Source organism: Harpia harpyja, chromosome 9 (genome assembly GCF_026419915.1).
Source record: "Harpia harpyja isolate bHarHar1 chromosome 9, bHarHar1 primary haplotype, whole genome shotgun sequence".
Classification (NCBI taxonomy): Eukaryota; Metazoa; Chordata; class Aves; order Accipitriformes; family Accipitridae; genus Harpia; species Harpia harpyja.
The window spans coordinates 39724341-39742248 of NC_068948.1; the positions used below are offsets into that span (position 1 = coordinate 39724341).

At 38.0% G+C, this 17908-nt stretch overlaps 1 protein-coding gene across 8 annotated transcripts in view; it reads left to right on the forward strand.

Annotated features, from left to right (window-relative positions):
* The window catches only part of ARVCF (ARVCF delta catenin family member), a 291719-nt gene that overhangs the window by 114489 nt on the left and 159322 nt on the right, over window positions 1–17908 (forward strand). For 6 of the 8 annotated variants that reach the window (XM_052796915.1, XM_052796914.1, XM_052796919.1 and 3 more), the window contains 2 exons: window positions 649–750; window positions 5310–5554. The exons of the other annotated variants lie outside the window; for them this stretch is intronic. In XM_052796915.1, coding sequence (XP_052652875.1) covers window positions 5339–5554 — 216 coding nt within the window. In that variant the 5' untranslated portion in view covers window positions 649–750; window positions 5310–5338. The remainder of the gene's footprint in view (window positions 1–648; window positions 751–5309; window positions 5555–17908) is intronic. 8 annotated transcript variants of the gene reach the window in all.

Below are 17908 nucleotides of genomic sequence, written 5' to 3' on the forward strand. Positions count from 1 at the left end.
TTTTGGTGCCAAATGTTTTAAGACAAAACAGATCAGAGATTTACAGAGCTACACAGATGACCTAATATCCCAAAAGCTACTTTCATTTGGGTTTTGTATAGGATTAGATTACAGACAGGTAGAACAAACAAAGTGGCTGTAAGCTGTTGTACAGCGTGCATCTTTTAGAAATTAGTTTACCATCTCTAACAGGTATCAATGAAATGATCTTGAGCCATTTGGGGGCTCATATGTCAGACATGGGGCCTAAAGTTGCATGCCTAAATAATTAATCTCACTTCTGAGAGCGTCATGTTAGGTTTCAGTGTTTTAAAATGTTTGGCTAAAATATCCAGTTTCGTAACATTCAAAATCCTCATTCCAGTCCAGAGTTTCCCCTGATTTAGGACATTAACAGTAAGTCTTACAGGAACAAGCAAGTATTGATCACTGATAACATATCAGATTAACCGAGATTGGGGTTTTTTTTTTCTTTAGGAGTCTCAGGATTGGCTTCTCTGAATATTGGTTCTTTTTCCTCCAAGTTATGAGGAAAACAGTATAATAAATAATTTATACAACATAGTGAAGAGAACCTGGGAGATAACTGTGTACAGAAGAGGCTGTAATACCTTATTAACTAACTGTCTTCTCTTTCCTCTCTCGTAGCTGGTTCTGCTTGAGGCTGCTCTCCTGCTTTGTCTATACTTTCCTAGTCTTAGTGGGTGATGTCACAGCAGCTCTAACATTCAGACCCCAGTAATCCACTAGGTGTGTATCACTTTGTTTTCTCTGTATGCTTTCTGATACTGCATGGGGGATAACAGTCATTTTATGCTATTCATCTCTTGTGGCACTTCAGGGTGAAAATATAATTAACATGCATTATGCTTCAGTTTCTTAGATTATTTAAGCCCCATTTTTGCTTTTATTCTGATGCTTTTCTTCCCCGTAGAAGCACATAGCTACTGTTCCCATGCATGCTCATAGGCTTTCATGTTTGCTCCTACAGCTGCTGGTTGCTCTATGTACAAGCTTCTTGTTGCTCATCATAGTACCATCTCTTGTCAGCAGGACCTAGTGGACTTGAATTGGGCTGGGAGAGAGCAACAGTGGGACAGCTGTGCTCAGTATTCAGACTATTGGACCGGAGAAATCTCCTGTGTGCCCCGAGAGCCACTTCCCCTCTCACTGAGAGATGCCTCTGTGATGTTCTGTAGCTGACTGGTGACACTGCTCTCTTCAAACGCAGCTCACTCAAGTACCCGATTGCCTTAGGCAGGCAGAATACTTTGAAAAGTGCAGGGGATTTGAGGTTCTCCAGGACTGTTAGGATTTAGGTGCCCAAATCTCACAGAACTTGACCCCCCTTAATCTCAAGGGCTCTTTAAAAGCCCTTGACTATTAGCTACATCTTAAATTAGCAACATTAGTGTGCAGAGTTAACTCACTTTTTTTGCAGAGTACCAAGTGACCCTAGGCATGTTAATGTTTCCAAGAGCCTTCAAACTTGGGCATGAGCTGAGGTATTAGTAGTGCGTAGAACCCCCTTTTTGGGGGGTGATTTTCATCCCTATTGAGCACGTAAGTTGTACTGACTTACAGGAGGCCATTTGATGCATTAGTTCTTCAAATGAACAGTCAGGAAAATACAGATCCTCTTACTTTGCTCTAACTCTAATGCAACACTAATATATTTAGAGTCACGTAGGCAGGAGAGAGATTTGCTGCTGTCAGCGTAGCCTTTGACACTCTGTAGGCAAGTGTTTGCCGTGTTTAGAAGTGCAGCCTAAGGAATAATCTTTACCTGGCTGCTATAGGTCTAATATTTTCATTCATTTATACCCTTTTCAATGTGCACTTTAATTTATTTACAAATGGTAGCAAATTGCAAGTGGCAGCCTAACTAACTCATGAGTCAGTACTTTTATTTTTCTCCTCTAGTCTAGACTGCTGATAATGTAAATTGTTGAAACCCTGGGTAAATAATTGGGAGTGCAATCAACAGCAAGCAAGTATTTATCTGCTAATAAAACATTTGAAATACAGAAGTCTGTCTTTGTCCAACAGTTCTTAAAAGGCACTTATTGGTCCTGCTGTTTTTTCTGCATAGCAATTAGGATTTTTATGGTCACTAATTGTACATCTGAAAATTTATACAGTTTATTTTCTGCCTGTGTTTATCTTTGCACAGAGAAAAGAAGCACAATATTTATGGTTGTAAAGTTAACATTATATTTTCTGCATGGAGATCTCTGTAGCTCGCTAGAGATTTGTACCATTTATAGAACCCAAATTTTCTAGGTTCTCTCATGTGTGGCATCAAGGGCTTATAGCTCATTAAGGATTTTCTGAATGGGATCTTTGTCACATTCTCAGAATGTGACTTGAAAGTTATATACTAGCTCAGTCATCAACTGTGACTTTTACTATTAAAGCTCTTACTGCTTCAGAATCTGTATTAGAGGAGGTGCTTCTCGATTTTTCGTGCTGCTATTGGAAATGTTTTTCCTTAGAAGAGAAACTTGCATTATATATTCTAAAGGGAACCTGTTTTTTTTTAAATTTAATTACCATAGTTTACATCTTGTCATCTTCTTCCTACATCTCTACTTGATTCACTTTTTGAAATGAGTCCATAGAAGTATCCAGCCTCTTGGGCCCCCAAAAGATAACAGCTATGTCATATCATAGTCACATGTGAGAAAGAGCTGTTTCAGCTGCAGACAGTGAATTGCCTGAAAGATGGACCCTGTGGGGAGTGATTGAGGAAACCTGAGTTCCTGCTCTGCACCTCTATGGAGCCTGTCTCCATTCATTAATCCCTGACCCATCCAGACTCTTTTTTTTTTTTTTTTTTTTTCCTTGGGCCGGGAGCATCCCCTCATCTGAGGTGTATTTGGATCTGTGTGTCAGTCAGGCTGTTCCTCTGCTGTAGCATAAGGGTAGTGATAATTAGTAACCAGGTAGCCGTCTTTAAGAATATATAGTTAGAAATGCCCCCCACCCCAACCCCCATGTATGTTTTTCCAAAATATGACTAGTGCCTGGGTCTGTGAAGTCCCACTTCTTACAGGGAGCGTGAAAGGAGTCTGTGATCATGTCTGCACTACTGGGAGGAAAGGCAACAAACAGAGCTGTCTCCATCTGTGCAAAGCAGGGAAGCACAAAAGCAGAAACATGCAAGTTGGCTGCATATGAGCCAGCTTAGGTCCAGAAAGTCTGGCTGTGTTTATGTATAGCTGTGCCAGGGCTAAATCATGCTGAGATGTAGCAGGTGAGTCACGCAGTCCTGTCCTGCGTTATACAGACTTCCCGTGAGTCACACTACCCTTTTAGGTGGTTGTGATTCTCCTTTGCAGAAACCAACGTACTCTCTGAAGGTCTTACAGACTTCTAATAATCTAGCAAAACAAGGTTCAGAGTGGAAGGTCTCTGAAGTTGACAGCTTGGTCTATATTTGACTAGTTTGCGACATCTGGAAAACCCTTGGGTGGTTTTGGTTTTCTTTCAGGATCTCAATAAAAGTTAAATCAATGCATAAATAAGAAAAGTCACTTTTGCTTACTGGTCTGAAAACACAAAAGGCTCAGATCACGGTTATATGTAAACATGAGATGAATACATGATAATCCTTACACTGTTTCCAATGTGATTTCGTATCACCCTGATTCCTTTCAACAGCAACTCCCTAGGACTTAACAATGAACCACAGAGCTACTGGCAGGTTATTTCCCATGAAGTCAAGGCGTACGTCATTGGGTTTGGGTCTGTTACTTCTGCCCCAGTGTCTTTTGGGCCGGTTGGATGATTTCAACCATGTATGACAAAAGAAGGGAGACCTCAGGCCTACTTACGAGTTTCCAACAAACTGTGTGAAAACATGCAGCTTAATATCTACTAATACCCTTCTTCTGGGAACATAACAGTATATGACCACATTATCATTAGCTATCAAAGAATCAGCACAGGAGAGAGACCTGATAAATATAACAGTCGTGGAAAGCGCATCATTCAAGAGCATGCATCATCTAACAGCACTGAACGATGAAATGCAAAGCTTCAGGAAACCAGGGTTTGGTACTATCAGTGCTCAAAGAAATCCTTGTTGATTGATCGAAAACAAAGAATCTCTGGCAGCAGGAAGGATCACTCCTGATTTGCACATCAAGGGACAATTTCTAGGGACTTAACTCTCAGTGCAGAATATGAACTGTTTATGAACTGTTTCTGAATTACAGGAGCTGGAGAAAATTCTACCTCTGTGCTCATCTCAGAGGTGCTCTAAGTAGTTCAGTAGTAAACAGTAGTAAGCTAGTTCCTTGTTTAGCTTTAGTGAAAAGGTTCTGTGGAAGCCACCATTTAAGCTTATATTATGTTGCTGATTTTATATTCTTATGAAAACATTTTAAATGATGTTCACATTATAGATCTGTGGAATCAGTGGGGAGTTTTGCTGCATGTACCACACAGATGGAGATAGGGTTTTAAATGGAATACTTCATAACCCTGCTAAGAGAAGACATAAGGCAGAAGATACTTCCCATCTAGTTGGTTTCTGAGTTTTTTCCTGCGTTGAGAAATAAGCAGTCCTGTGCGTTTTCCATGAAAGATGTTTGATTTTGGCTTTTTCATTTGCATTATTAGCGAACAGCTGCATGAAGGACTTTCATTGACTACCATGCTGAAATCATCAAGCACATTTCAACTGCAATTGCCCTGTCTGTATTTAAAAATATTTTCCATATTGCAGTGTATTCCTATAATTTAAAAATGAAAACTATTTTCAGCTACTGTCTGCTAAATTTGGGGAGGGCGGGGTCCATTCACTTGGGAAAAATGGACAGAACTGTTTTCTTGTACTGTGAAGTTTCTGTCTTTAAAAATGTTGAACTCCTTATTTATGCTGTTAAAGACAGAAATTCCAGGTGTCTATAGTGAGAAGGATTGTGTTCCTCATTCCCTCCAAAGCTGTATCTTTTTTTATATATGTCTTTTAAATACATTATTATTTGCACAGTGAAATTAGCTTTGCAAGAGGGATGAAAACCCTTGTCAGAGCAATTTTAGCAAAAAGATCAATGGAATTAAATATAAATTCTCTCCAAGGTGTGCATGTGGGGTTTTTTGAACAAGGAAGCCTTGGATTAATTACTTTTAATTTAAAGTCAAGTGGATGGAAAGGAAGTCTTTTCAAAGAGCACTGCAGTTTGCTTCTTAGAGTGAACAGTATTTTAGTAGGGTGACTAACAATGTGCATTTTTATTTTTAACCTCTGACCTGTGCCCTCCCCACCCCTTTACCTAACCCTTTCCGTTTGCCCTGGTCAGTTAACAGGCAGCAGCATTTGAAAACAATCATGGATGACTATGATATCAGGTCTGCTGCCAGCATTTTAGCATCTGTTAAAGAGCAAGAAGCTCGTTTCGAGCGGCTTACCCGTGCACTTGAGGAAGAGCGGCGCAATGTCTCCTTGCAACTTGAGCGTGCCAATCAGCCAGCAGACCGAATGAGCATTTGCAACATTGGCAATGGTCAGCCACTGGCAACCGCCTGGCAGCAGCTTGTACTGCAGGTAACAGCCTGCTCATTTTACCTGTTGCTAGAGTTCACCTATACCAGAATTTCCCATTCCAGAAAGTCAGGTGCATCTTGTTTGTCATCAGCATTTCATTCTGTAGCTTGTCTTCTGATACCCCAGAGTTTGTATGCTTCATTGATTAATTTGGTAGCTCAGACATCAGAGCCTTGGCTTAGAAGTTGCTCTTACTTCCTCTTAGCTCATGGGATACTTTAAAAAATGTATGCATCCTTGAGTATTAAACCCTAAAGAGAGATCTTCACACCCTTCTCTAATCTATGCACTTGCTGTAAGCATAGTGATGTGCTGGTGATTGAAAGAGAAGGCTGAATCATTATCTCCATAGCAAACAAAATTTCCATTAGAAATAGTTGGACTTTGAATAGAGGGAACAGCATGAAAAGCAGGGATTTCCCTCCTGCGAAGTCTTATTGTTTGTGTAGGGAGGACTTCATAATTTGTTTCTTATGTTTATTGAATTGATAGACTTTATTTTAGTGATGCAAACTGGCTTTGTGGTAGCCTTAGATTTCCAAATATTGTTTTGCATGATATGTGTTCTTTAACTGTTTAAATGTACAATGATAAACTACTCTAAATTACTTAAGCTCGCAAGTCACTCTGACATGCAAGGTAAGTCATGCAGAAGCAATAGTACTGTTTGTGAAGGTCTGTTTCCTAAGAAAACATTGTTCAATTCGGAGAGAAACTCCAGGCTATGGGGATTCTAAAAGTTGTTTCCCAATTATACCAGACTGTTTTACAATTATACTTGCATTGAGCTGTGTTCAGGCAGTCTTTACATTGTATTATGTTAGCACAGCTTTTCTATTAACAGCTGCCATGTTTCTGTACATGTAGGTGCTTGAATATGGGACTTCATGTGAAAGCAGCAGCCTGCACTGGTTAGGCTAAAAGTCTGACAGTAGCTGGTAGGAGATGTAGGTTGTTATCGTCTGATCAGCAGCTGGGCTAGGGAGAGAGGAGATGTGCTTACATATTTTTTTTTATAGAAGAAGGACAAGTTCACCTTCACTTTTTCTGAATGACTTTGTGCAAAGTGCCTGATTAATAGCTCCAGAATGAAATTCCTTATCCACAAAACTGATGAAGCATGAGTTTTCTGCAGTGTTACGGCTTAAGGTCTAACCACTTCCAAAAAAACTTAATAAAAGAGTTTAAGTTACTGGGGTCTACGTGACACTTAGGGAGAAACAGCCCCTGTAAGTGACCCCAGACTGAATCTGTGTACACTCAGCTCATTGCCACTGGATGAGGGGAGCTTTCGTTCATAAATAATTAGTGTTGAGGTTTTTAGAGTAGCTTGTACACGAAATAAAATGGTTGAATAGCTAAATACGTACAGTTAAGAATTAATGTAAGGTTATTTGTGTGAATTTTTATTAAATGCACTGAGAGCCAAATTCCTCACTGACTTACTAGAATTAATTAAATAGTGTTTAAATGAAGGATGAAAGCTGTACATTCAGTCTTATGCAGAATATATGATTTCACCTTTACTATAACATATTGCATTTCATTGTTAAGAGTACATAAAGCAAAAGGCACTCTGTGCTCTCTGTAAGGTTTGCTCATGCACTACAGTGAAATGCAACTATCTGTGAAGCTGTGTTTCAGTGAGGACTGACTGAATTCTGCTTATCACCCTATTCAACCTTTGTTGTAAGTAATATTAAAAACTAACTCAAGTAGTAGTTTTTCCATTTGGAAGTTGGGTAGGTGATTATACATAATCTAGTTATTCTGAGTAGAATTTGGGCAAAAAAAGAGGGTTAACTCCATTTTATGAGAATGCCAAATAATCTTTAATGATCTCCACAACCAGGCATCAATTTTCCATGTTTTTTGATTGTCAAAGTGGAATCTGTCAAAGGGATTTGTTAGAGAAGTGTGTTTAGTCAGAGTTTTGTTAACAGAGTTTATCTCAGTACTTTTTTGTAATATATGCTCCAAAATTTATTCCTTTCTTAGAAAAGAAAATAAGCACACTTTTTTTTTTATTGTAGAAAAGGAAAAAATAGTATATGGGCAATGTGCCAGAACTGTAACAGTTTTCTGAAGCCCTCAAAAGACAAAGTCAAGGTCTTATGCAAATACTGATTCTATTTAATTCATTCTGGATTTTTTTGCTGGCCACTCTTTTTTTAATACCAACTTAAAACTCATTCCATAACAATAGCTCCTTGTCCTTGGCAGCCCATTTAGCCACTTCCTTCACTTCACTTACTGGTGAGTTCTGCCTGTTCAGTGTGAATTTAGAATATTCAGATGGAACATGTGAACTGTGGTGCACTTGTTGAGATTTGCTGGGAGTGTATATGGCATTGTGTCTATTGGCCCCTGACAAGAAATATCAGATCTGCAAATGAGGTCAGGGGTGTGCTGTAATTGGCAAAAAACATGTGCATAGACTTCTTAATTCTACATTAAGAAAGTGTGGGGGATTTTTCTAAGAAGTATCTTAAAGTTGTGAATGGGAGAAGTTGATTACTTGGACAATCTAAACAAATCATTAATGGTTTGTTCAGATATTAATTAGAAATAGCTGAGATGATTCTTTAATGGGAATTTTTCCCAGAGGAGAGGTTTCTGGGAGATACTGTCCTCAAAATAAGAGGTCCTAAATGTTGCTGAAAGGTCTCCCATTACTATCAGTAAGAGTCTTTTTATTGAGGTAGCGGCCAAAGCATTCGTGTTTTTATAGCCCATTGTAGAAGGCAGTGCCTGCCAAACCTTCAGGCTGTGCAGAGGTTTTGTATCCATCTCTCCTTCCTGCAAGAGGCAATAATCAGCTACCACCATACGGGCAGCTAGCTTTAACCAGCCCAGTTTCTGGCAAATAGGTACAAAAGTGCTGTGTGTGGTTAATGCTGTTGAACAAGTCGGTAAATGTAACTTCTGCCCTATCTGGCTTCCCCAGTCTTAAAGGCTGGCTTCGATTAGAGTTGCTGAGCGTACAGTCGATGACATGAATTAGGGTGTTTCAACTCTAGAACTTCTGGAAGATGTGCAATGTTATACATGCGTTACTGCAGATTTTGAAGTGGTCAAATAAAGTGCTCTTCCAGACTAAGAACCCTCTGGACAAAAGGTTATTAGTTACTCAATGAAAACCTTTGCATTACTCTGAAAAATGTGACATTTAATGAAATTTTAATCATAGAGCTTTTATCTGGTTAATAAAAATCTCCTAAAAATCCTTCCAGTTTTTAAGGATGATCTTGACTACTGTTCCCAACTGTGGCTTTGAGTGGTGGCAGCCACATGGCTGGCTATTGTTATTTGTTTCTGAAAGTGAGAATGTGGTTGTACGAAAAAGATCAGAGCTGTCTGTTAATGTGTATTTGTGTTTGCTTCTCCAATTTTTACAGTAAAGAATGTAAAAAAAAAATTTTTTTTGGTTGTTTTATCATCCCAAGCTGTAGGAGTCTTGGCAGTCTTTGCCGCCTTAGCAGCTTACCAATGCAGGCATAGTCCAATAAGCTTGTAAATCACTGGTGAGTAGCACCTATTGTGTCTTCTACATGTGAAAGTATCTGGTTGATAATGTTTTTTACAAGCTTGTTAAATCTTAATACTATTAATGTGTGAGGTATTTAGTTTAATCTACCTGGTTCTATTTCACTTCTTGTCAAATCAGCCTTCTGCTGCTCTTCAGAGTGGGAACTAAAGTTGGATAGGGAGAAGATAGGAAAAGTGCATGTGTACGGTATGTACTATAGTGGGCTGAATGCACAAAGCTGCAGTATTATCACTGGTTAGCTAACCATTCAGAGCATAACTTTTTAATAATAGAATATTCCCTTTTTTTTTTTACTTTTGTTAAAACATCAGACATGTGAAACTTGTTAAACACAAGGCTCTATCCTGAGTTGGTTTAAATTGGCATGGCTCCATGGGTTTCAGAGAAGCTCTGTCAAGTCTGATCAGCTGGGGAGCTGAACAACAATGTTTGCATTCAGAGATTGTTTCCCCATTGGTACACATTGACAATTTCCATTCCTGATAATTTTTCATAACCAAAATAAAGTACATCATTCAATAAACCTTTTTTGCCACAAACACACTGTGACAATACTTTGACTTCAATGATTTTGCAGTGACTTATAAGGATTTGAGAGGGGTTCCCGTTATAAAAAAGGTAGGTATTACCCCCTTCTTACAGGTAGGAAAGCTGTGGGAGTTGCCAAATCTCACATGGTATAAATAACAGAAATCAACCCCTTGCATGCTGGTGCGGAGTCTTACTTATCAGATTGACTCTTATGCCTGTAAGAAGTAACATAAGTTGATCTGAGAAGTCTTGCATTGACAAAATCATCCATAATTAAAAATGTATTTCAGTTGACTGTTATTTCTGTTATTTTAGGTTCCCCATGGTAGGTTTGCTGGGGTGTTTTTATGTTTGGTTTTTTTAGGTATATCATCTAGTACATTGGCTAAGGAGGTACTGGAATAGATTAAACCCAAAATGGAGATTGTGTGTGTGCATATATGTTAGTATAGTATAGATAGTCCCACATGTTTTTTGCAAAGCCTGTTATTAAAAAAGCCTATCAGCATAAATTCACTCTGGAGTTTTTTTTTTTTTTTTTCCTTAGAATTATATTTTAGTTTAAAACCTAATGGTATTAAATTAGTAGTCTTGTTGCGAGTTTTACAGAAAACTGCTGTACTTTATGGAATACTTTTTACTCATCGAACAGTAGTTCCCGTAAGAAGAAAGCTCCATTACAGTCCTGGTGCCGCAGAATTGGTAAAGGCTGCCAAGGAGTAAATAGTGACTGAACAATGGCTATAGGGTTTGTGGTATGCTTTCTAGAGGTCTGTCAGTCAACAACATGTGGCAAGAGTCCTATGACTGCAACTCTAAGTTAAATCAGTTTCAGTGACTGGTTTCTTCCCCTAAAAGGAGTGATAAAATATCTTCGTTTTCAAAAGCAAAATACAAGTTTTGGATCCTGTTTTGACTTTAAACTTCAATCCAGCCAGCTTCACTGATAAATTTTTGACTCAGCATTAGGCCAGCAGCTTCAAAGGTTTCATCCTGTCAATCTGTTGTGCTTTTTCACCCCATGTAAGAAGGAGGCTTGCTGAGATTCTTAATGGTTAAGTGTGCAAGTGCGTTGTATGGGCTGAAGTTTCTAATAATCAAACCAAGCTGAATCAGCATGATGTGATACCGATGAATATAGCTTAGTATCTTGCATTTGTGTAGCTATTACATCTAGTAATATACGTTATTTTACAAGCTTCTCACTTGTCACTCGTAAAGTCAGCCCTGTGCACGATTGTGCAATTGCAGCAGTTAACATGGCATGAATATGGTGTTGGAGGCAGAACTGAGCTTGTTTGTACTTTTTGTAATACCACGCACAATAATTTGGTCCCTCAGACGTGCCTGAGACAGACTTCTCTGAAATAGCGCTTGTGATCGTGCCATTTATGAAGGCTTATTAATGATTCAGTGAAGCCTCCTCTACGGTCATTTGGTACTAGCTTAACTATTTTTTCTCTCTGTTCTTTAAACTGAAAGAATATAATTAGTGTGATGCCAAGTATGGTAAGTTACACTGTTACAAATATATGTTGTCTAAGTCCTATTGGTAGGTTGTTCCCCTTTTTATACGTGGCTGTCCTGAAAGTGGTGGAGTTAGAGCAATACAAAAGCTGTTGCTTCTGAACTAAGGAACTACACAAAATAATAAATTGTTTAAAAAACAAGGAAAAAGCAACTTAAGTTATTTAAGTGATGAGGTTTTTGAGTCAGTCTTTTTTGATTGCTACTGTGATTATTCGCTAAGAGGTATGGTAATAAACACAGGCTCGAAATTGTCTATCGTGTTTAATTAGTGTCCTACCTCTATAACTGGTAAGAGCTTTTTTCATATGTTTCCCTAGGTCTGACATATGTTTGACCATGCTTTTTTATAAATTGATATATAGTTTTGGTGCAAATATTCCCTAACTTTGTGTTTAACCAAGTTATTAGAAAAATAGAGTCGAAAGGAAGGCAGAAAAGTAAGTGGGAATGAAGAAACTTGAAATCACATACTGTTTGGTTGGGGTTTTTTCCTATTAACACCCTCACCAAAAAACAGCCACCCAAAAAACCCCCTCCCAACAAATAATACCCCAAAAGACCATCCTGACATGTCAGTAATCAACCAAGTTAATAAAATTAATCTTTTCTTCACTTTGCAAATGTGATTATAGCTGTTCAAGGAAAATCAGCTTATGGAAAAAGCTACAGAATATTTTCATAGTTATGATTTGGATCATTTATATTTCAACTTATGTTCCAGAGAAATAACACCTGGTTAAAAACTAACACACACATTTTCATTTTTTAAATTTTTAGGCAGGTATTTTGTAGCCATAATTAAACACCAATATTCTTCAGTCTTTGTGTTAATCTGAGGTACCACTGACTTCTGCCAAAAATGACATTTTGTGAATTGAGGGTCAGTTTCAAGTAAAAGGTGAACTCTAAAGCACACCAGAACACATGGCGAGAATTTAAAAAAATACAAGAAGATTAGCTCAAATTGCTTTTCTAAGAAAATACCATCAGGTTAACCTTTCTGAGTTAGTTTGGGCAACAATAACTCTTCTGTCTGTATTTCATTACTTTTATTTAAGATTCTCTGCTCCACACTGACATAGTGCAGACTGTTAGAATATAGAGACTGTTTCCAGTGCTTTGATTGTAAGAACATGGGTGCATTAATATTGTATTTATGTTTGAACAACTGCAGAGAAGAAGCAAAAATGGGTTCTGAGCTGCACTGAGTCATCAGCTTACCTTTTCTTTTCTCCTTTCCATCTCATACAGAATGCAGTTCCATCTTTGCATGTAAAGTTTTATGTAATTAGTTGTCGTTTGTAGTGCCTGTTGGCTTCCTTTATTATATAACATATTCGTGCTCGTATTAAGGGACTGACAGCATGGAAAATGACTTTTTTTTTTTTTTTTTTTTTTGCCTCACAGGTAAGGTCAGGTACAGACAACAATGCTGTTGGTTCATGACAGCTCCCTGGTGTTACAGTACTATTTCCTGTTACAATGCCAAATAGCCAGAAAAAAACCTCATCCGTAGTTAACCCATGCATGTTCTACTTCTGCTAGTACTGAGCAGATTGCAAAATCTTGAAAGAATTTGTGGGGATAGCCCTAATTCCTTTATAAAACCAGTTGAAACCATAGAAATGTAAGTTCTGATTCAGGGGTACAGTATGGTTCGGTGTCAAGAGTCATATCGTGCCAGTTCTCCAGCCAGCTGCTGGTGCCCCTGCTCTCAGCTCCCCTATCTCTGTAATTCAGCTCTTGTGTTCTTTTGGCCTACAGATCACTGTGCAGTTACACATGCGCTAGCAATGCCATCAGCCTGATCCTGTAAATTCAGTACGTATGAGTAGTCTTACTGAATTTCTAGGAATGACCTGGGTCGGGTTTCAGCTTCTGCTTATGTGCAACTATTCAAAGGTTCCGGGGGGAAGGAGGGGGGAGTTTTGGGAATATGATTCCCATGGGAGAATGAGTCCTCAGATCAGAATTCAGTGTGAGCTGAGAGGTATTTGCAGTACCTATGAATCCCAGCACAGTTAGGTACTGGACCAGAAGCCGTTACTCAGCTACTTTTCAGGGAGACGTGTTCCCCATGCATGAGGTGTGATCCTGTCTCTGGCTTCTGCTGTGTTGGAGATGATAATAGTTGAGTTTAGTTTGGAGGTTGGAGATTTTGCTGCCTTTTTTATGGGCAGTGTCCCATCTCTGTGAAAGCATCAACTCCTGGTTTACAGTGAGAGTCAGGATCTTTTGCTGATAGCTCAGCAACAGTGGAAACTGGAAGCAAGGAACTGATGTTTCTCAGGGCCAAAGTACTGCAGATGGCTTAAGACAGTGTTGCTAAGCCAGCCCACACCTTACAGGAATTCAGCTAGAGCAGTAGCTCTCTTGGAATTACTGCAGGTGTTTGAAATAGAGACTTTCTGAAGTGACAGTATGGCATGTTGCACCATTGTGAGCTCAAGAAGCTCCTGCTGTTTGCCCTTCTGCTGGGATTACCCAAATTCCAAAAGAAATCCTAGAACGTGCTTCCTGTATTGCAGGAGGAATGCAATAGCACAAGGCTAACAAAAAAAGAGAGTTTGTGCCACAGGCATCATGGTATATCATATGAGAGCTTCTGAAGGATAGACTCAAGTAGTATTCCTGTGAGAATTTACATTTCCTGGTGGTTCTATTTCTTGTTTTAGCTTCTCTCCTGTGATTATTCTTCAGTCTTCATTTAAGGCCTTAGATGGTAAAAACATGGATACAAAAGTGAACAGGAATATTGGCATCAATTTCAGCAACAACTAGGAAGATTTGACCAGCTGCATCAGAAGCTGTGAAGTGCTTTCCAGAAGGGATTTATTTGATAAGCAAACCACCTAAACCTCACTTATTAGAGTTATTTGGGGCTGAGGTCTGCTGGCATGCAGCAGAATTGACTCAAAATCAGTTGCGTTATCTGAGAAGTGCTTGTATAAAACTTTGTCAGCAAATCTAGTTTTAAAAGTATCTAGTTTAAAAATCCCAAAGAACTCATTAAAAAAATTTCAAAAAGGGAACCCAGCAACTGAGAAACTGACCCTCTGGTAAGGAGATAATTATTTTATTCTTTCCAACACAGTGATTTGTTTTTCAGAATTTAATTACATACTATTTTATAGTTTTACATGTGCAGGTTGAAAGTATATCTTTTAGCTCAAAGACGCATGCCTTTGCAGAAATCTCACTTTTCTCTCTAGCATCAACAGTACCTCACTTTCATGTCTCATACTTCATCTCTTAAGTATGTGCTCTGCAACTTGATCTGGTAAATGCTAAATTCCAAAGTGCAATCTAATGTTTGTCAGCAGGACAGCAACTGGTTTATGCTAATGATTATAATAGTGCAATGCAATGACCACATTTACCCTAAGCATCTCCAAAATCTTTTTGCAGTTTCATTTGCCTTGAAAAATCTCAACTTTTGTGTGGATTTTTATTAAATGAGGTTTTGAAAGCAACTGAAAGGCAAGGATTTTCTTATTTTGTTTGCCAAGATTTGTGAACAAATAATTTTCCACAACTGTTAACCTTTCTGGCCTGGAACTGTGCCAGGTTTAAATTAAAGTTATTTAATTTGAATGACAAATTCACAGTTTCATAATAATTTTCCATCATTTTACATTGCTTTACTAATAGAACTATGTTTTCTTCTAGAAGAGAAATGTGTCAAAAATAAATTCTGTTTGCTGTGTGTACCTTATTATGTAAACAAGCATCCAGGTGGTTCTTTGCATGAAGTCTCTGAGTGTTGCAAGATCAGTAAGTATAACTGCAAGTAATTATTAAAAATGTCTTAAAACAGGAACATTCAAATGTAAACATTAAAACATTAAAGAGTATTATCAGGTTTAACAGGATTTTTTTAAAAAACAACTTTCTAGTCACATTTACCACATTTGCTTCTTGATAATTAATATGAAAACATCTTACATTTTAAAGTCAGGATTTATTTTTCATGTTCTCCTGCTTGTTTATTTCTCAGCTCAGACAGCAGAACATGATTAATTGTACTGGCTTTTTAAGATTTTTAATTCTCCTACATTTTAGTTCCCAAGCATACTACTGTACTAGTTCAGCTGGGATGTTCAGGAAAAAAGATTTTAAACCTTCACAAAACCTTTTTGCACGATATCTCTCAATTTTATGAAGAGATTTTGTTACTAATGTAGGCCTTGATCCGTACCCGTATGAGCGAGGCAGACCTTTATCCCTACAAGGCATTGCACAGGAGTTGGTCAGTCTTCATAAGCCTCTACCCTTGCAGATCCACACGTAGCCACAAGAATGTTCTGCAGAAACTTTAAAACCAACAAGCAGGCAAACAGGCAATTTCCTCTTCCCCTGAGCCCTTTGAGCTTTGGACCATAAGGGTTCAGCCTGGCTTTTAAACCCCCAAATTTTCTACAATTCCATTTCAGCTGTCTCCAGTATCTATAAGCTCTTGTGAACTAATCCTGAAAGAGCCCAAAATGAATGTTGGGCTATGACGACATTGATAAATTACTTAGCCTTTTGCTAGTTTAGGCCATCTTGTTAATGGTCAAATTATGCTCTCGCTTGCTTTGTCACAAATGTGGAGTAATTCACTGAAGTCATCGGTGTGACTGAGAACAGAATGGCCAAAGATGGCCATGCGCAGCCTGAGGCTGCGTGCCAACTATAATTAAAACCTTTGATCTAAATGTCACAATTTACTTTTTTTATATATATATATTTTAAAAAACCCAAAAAACAAAACTGCTTCCCTTTTTAAGCTACCAAATTACTAGCTGAAGAGAACATTTTTTTAACCATAGTTGTGGTGACTGCGAAATGCTGTAGAATACTGTCAGAGTTCATTTTAGGGACTTAATCTAAAATGTATCTTTAGCTGCTGGCAGAGTGGCATTTTTAGAATACTGTAGTTAAAGATTGAAAAGGACTACAGTCTCCGTGTTTCTAACACATCTCTATTAGCTCTTCTTCATTTTTGCAGTCTTACTTTCATATGTAAGTATTTCAAATACAAGAAACTTGCTCTGGAATAAAATTTCATACACAGAGACCTTAATTCTCTCTTCAGGAGAAAATTCAAAACAGCTTCAGGTTTTGATTTGAGGAGGATAGTAATTACTATAAAAATCGGTTGATGGTACAGAGGGGTATCAATCCAGTACATAATGGCAAACCACATTTTTGCCCTCTGGATGAGAGAATGACATGTTAAGCTGGTATCTTCTGAGCAAGTGATTGTAATGTGCAGCTTGAAATACAGCACAAATCATCTGGAAAATGCAAAAAACCAAAACAAAATCTCAGAAGTGAAAAATGGTTAATATTGGGTCTGTCTTTCCTGCATTTGAGTGTCTTTGTTTTCCTTTCCAGTAACTACAGCATGAAATTATGGTCATAGTACCAACCTTAAATTTGATTTGTTTTCCTTGCTGTTGTCATTCTGTTATAAATGTAAAGCTATTTTAATTTTTTTTTTAATTAAACTGGAGGAGATTTTTCTATTTTTATCCCTGTAAAATGCAGTTGATTCTTACCTAAATGAAGCTGCTGGGAAGAAACATAGGTCATTCATTCAGCTGCGACCTATATGCAGTGACATGTAGTTTCTTCTGTCCTTTATTTCTAATGTAAGCAGTGCTGTCACCAGACTGTCCTTGTTCTCATCCTGTCATATGACAACTTGGATGAAATGGAGTTGACTGATACTAGATGTAGCAAGGTGGAAGCTGGTTTTGTATACATATGAAAACCCCCGGAACTTACTGAAATGTCTAATGGTGTCCCTCTACAGAAAGTGTCTGCTTCCTTTTTGCCATACTGTTCTTCAGCCTTGTGATCCTTTAGACCTCTTCTTTAATACTGTATTCTTAAATAAGGATGACACATAAAATCATCCTCTGTTGATATACAACTACTTTCCAGTTGAGGCTGTCTGGCTTCGTCTCCATTTTCTAACGTTGCAGTATGAAAGCAAAAAGATTGTCAAAACCATGTTGATGGAAATGTTAGAAATATCCTGGTGGATTTGTCCTACTAGAGTCATGCAGCCATTCTGGAGCAAGTACAGATGCTTTGAAAGGGCTCATGTAACTTTTCAAATATATTTTTAAATTATGGAAATGGTAAGAGGAGAAGATTTCAAAATGTATCTTGAAGATACAATGTTCTATTTTCATTTGTCTGTATTAAAGTCATTACAGTAGGGCACAGTGACACATCACAGTGTACTTACTATTCTTTAGTTCTCTCCCTTACCTTGTTTATTTGCTGCATGAAATTCCCAGAATGACAATAAAATATCCTGGGCATGGAAGCACCTATATGAATATAGGCTATGTAATTCTGAGAGTTGTCATGGGTGACTGTGGTGTTTTTACCTATAGGGTTAGCTGGGATTCTTGATTCATCTTGTGCCTTCTTGCTCTGTTGGGTTTATGGAAGTTACATATCACTGAAGCCATATGTTATGTTTCCAGGCAGAGCTGTAAACCATTTCATTTTTACTGCCTCTGAGAGCAGATCAATCTATAGTACAGCACTAGTGATGGAGAATTTTTTAAGGGTAATGGGAGAAGATAAAAAAAAGAGAGCTTGGCCCAGATACTATACTACTCCATCTTCTAGAGAATTAAATCCCTTCCTATTGATACATTTTTAATTTCTCAGAGAGAAGAAAGAACGTTTTCAGCCTACTTTTGCAGCTGATAAAAATGTGACAGATTAAGAAATTAAGG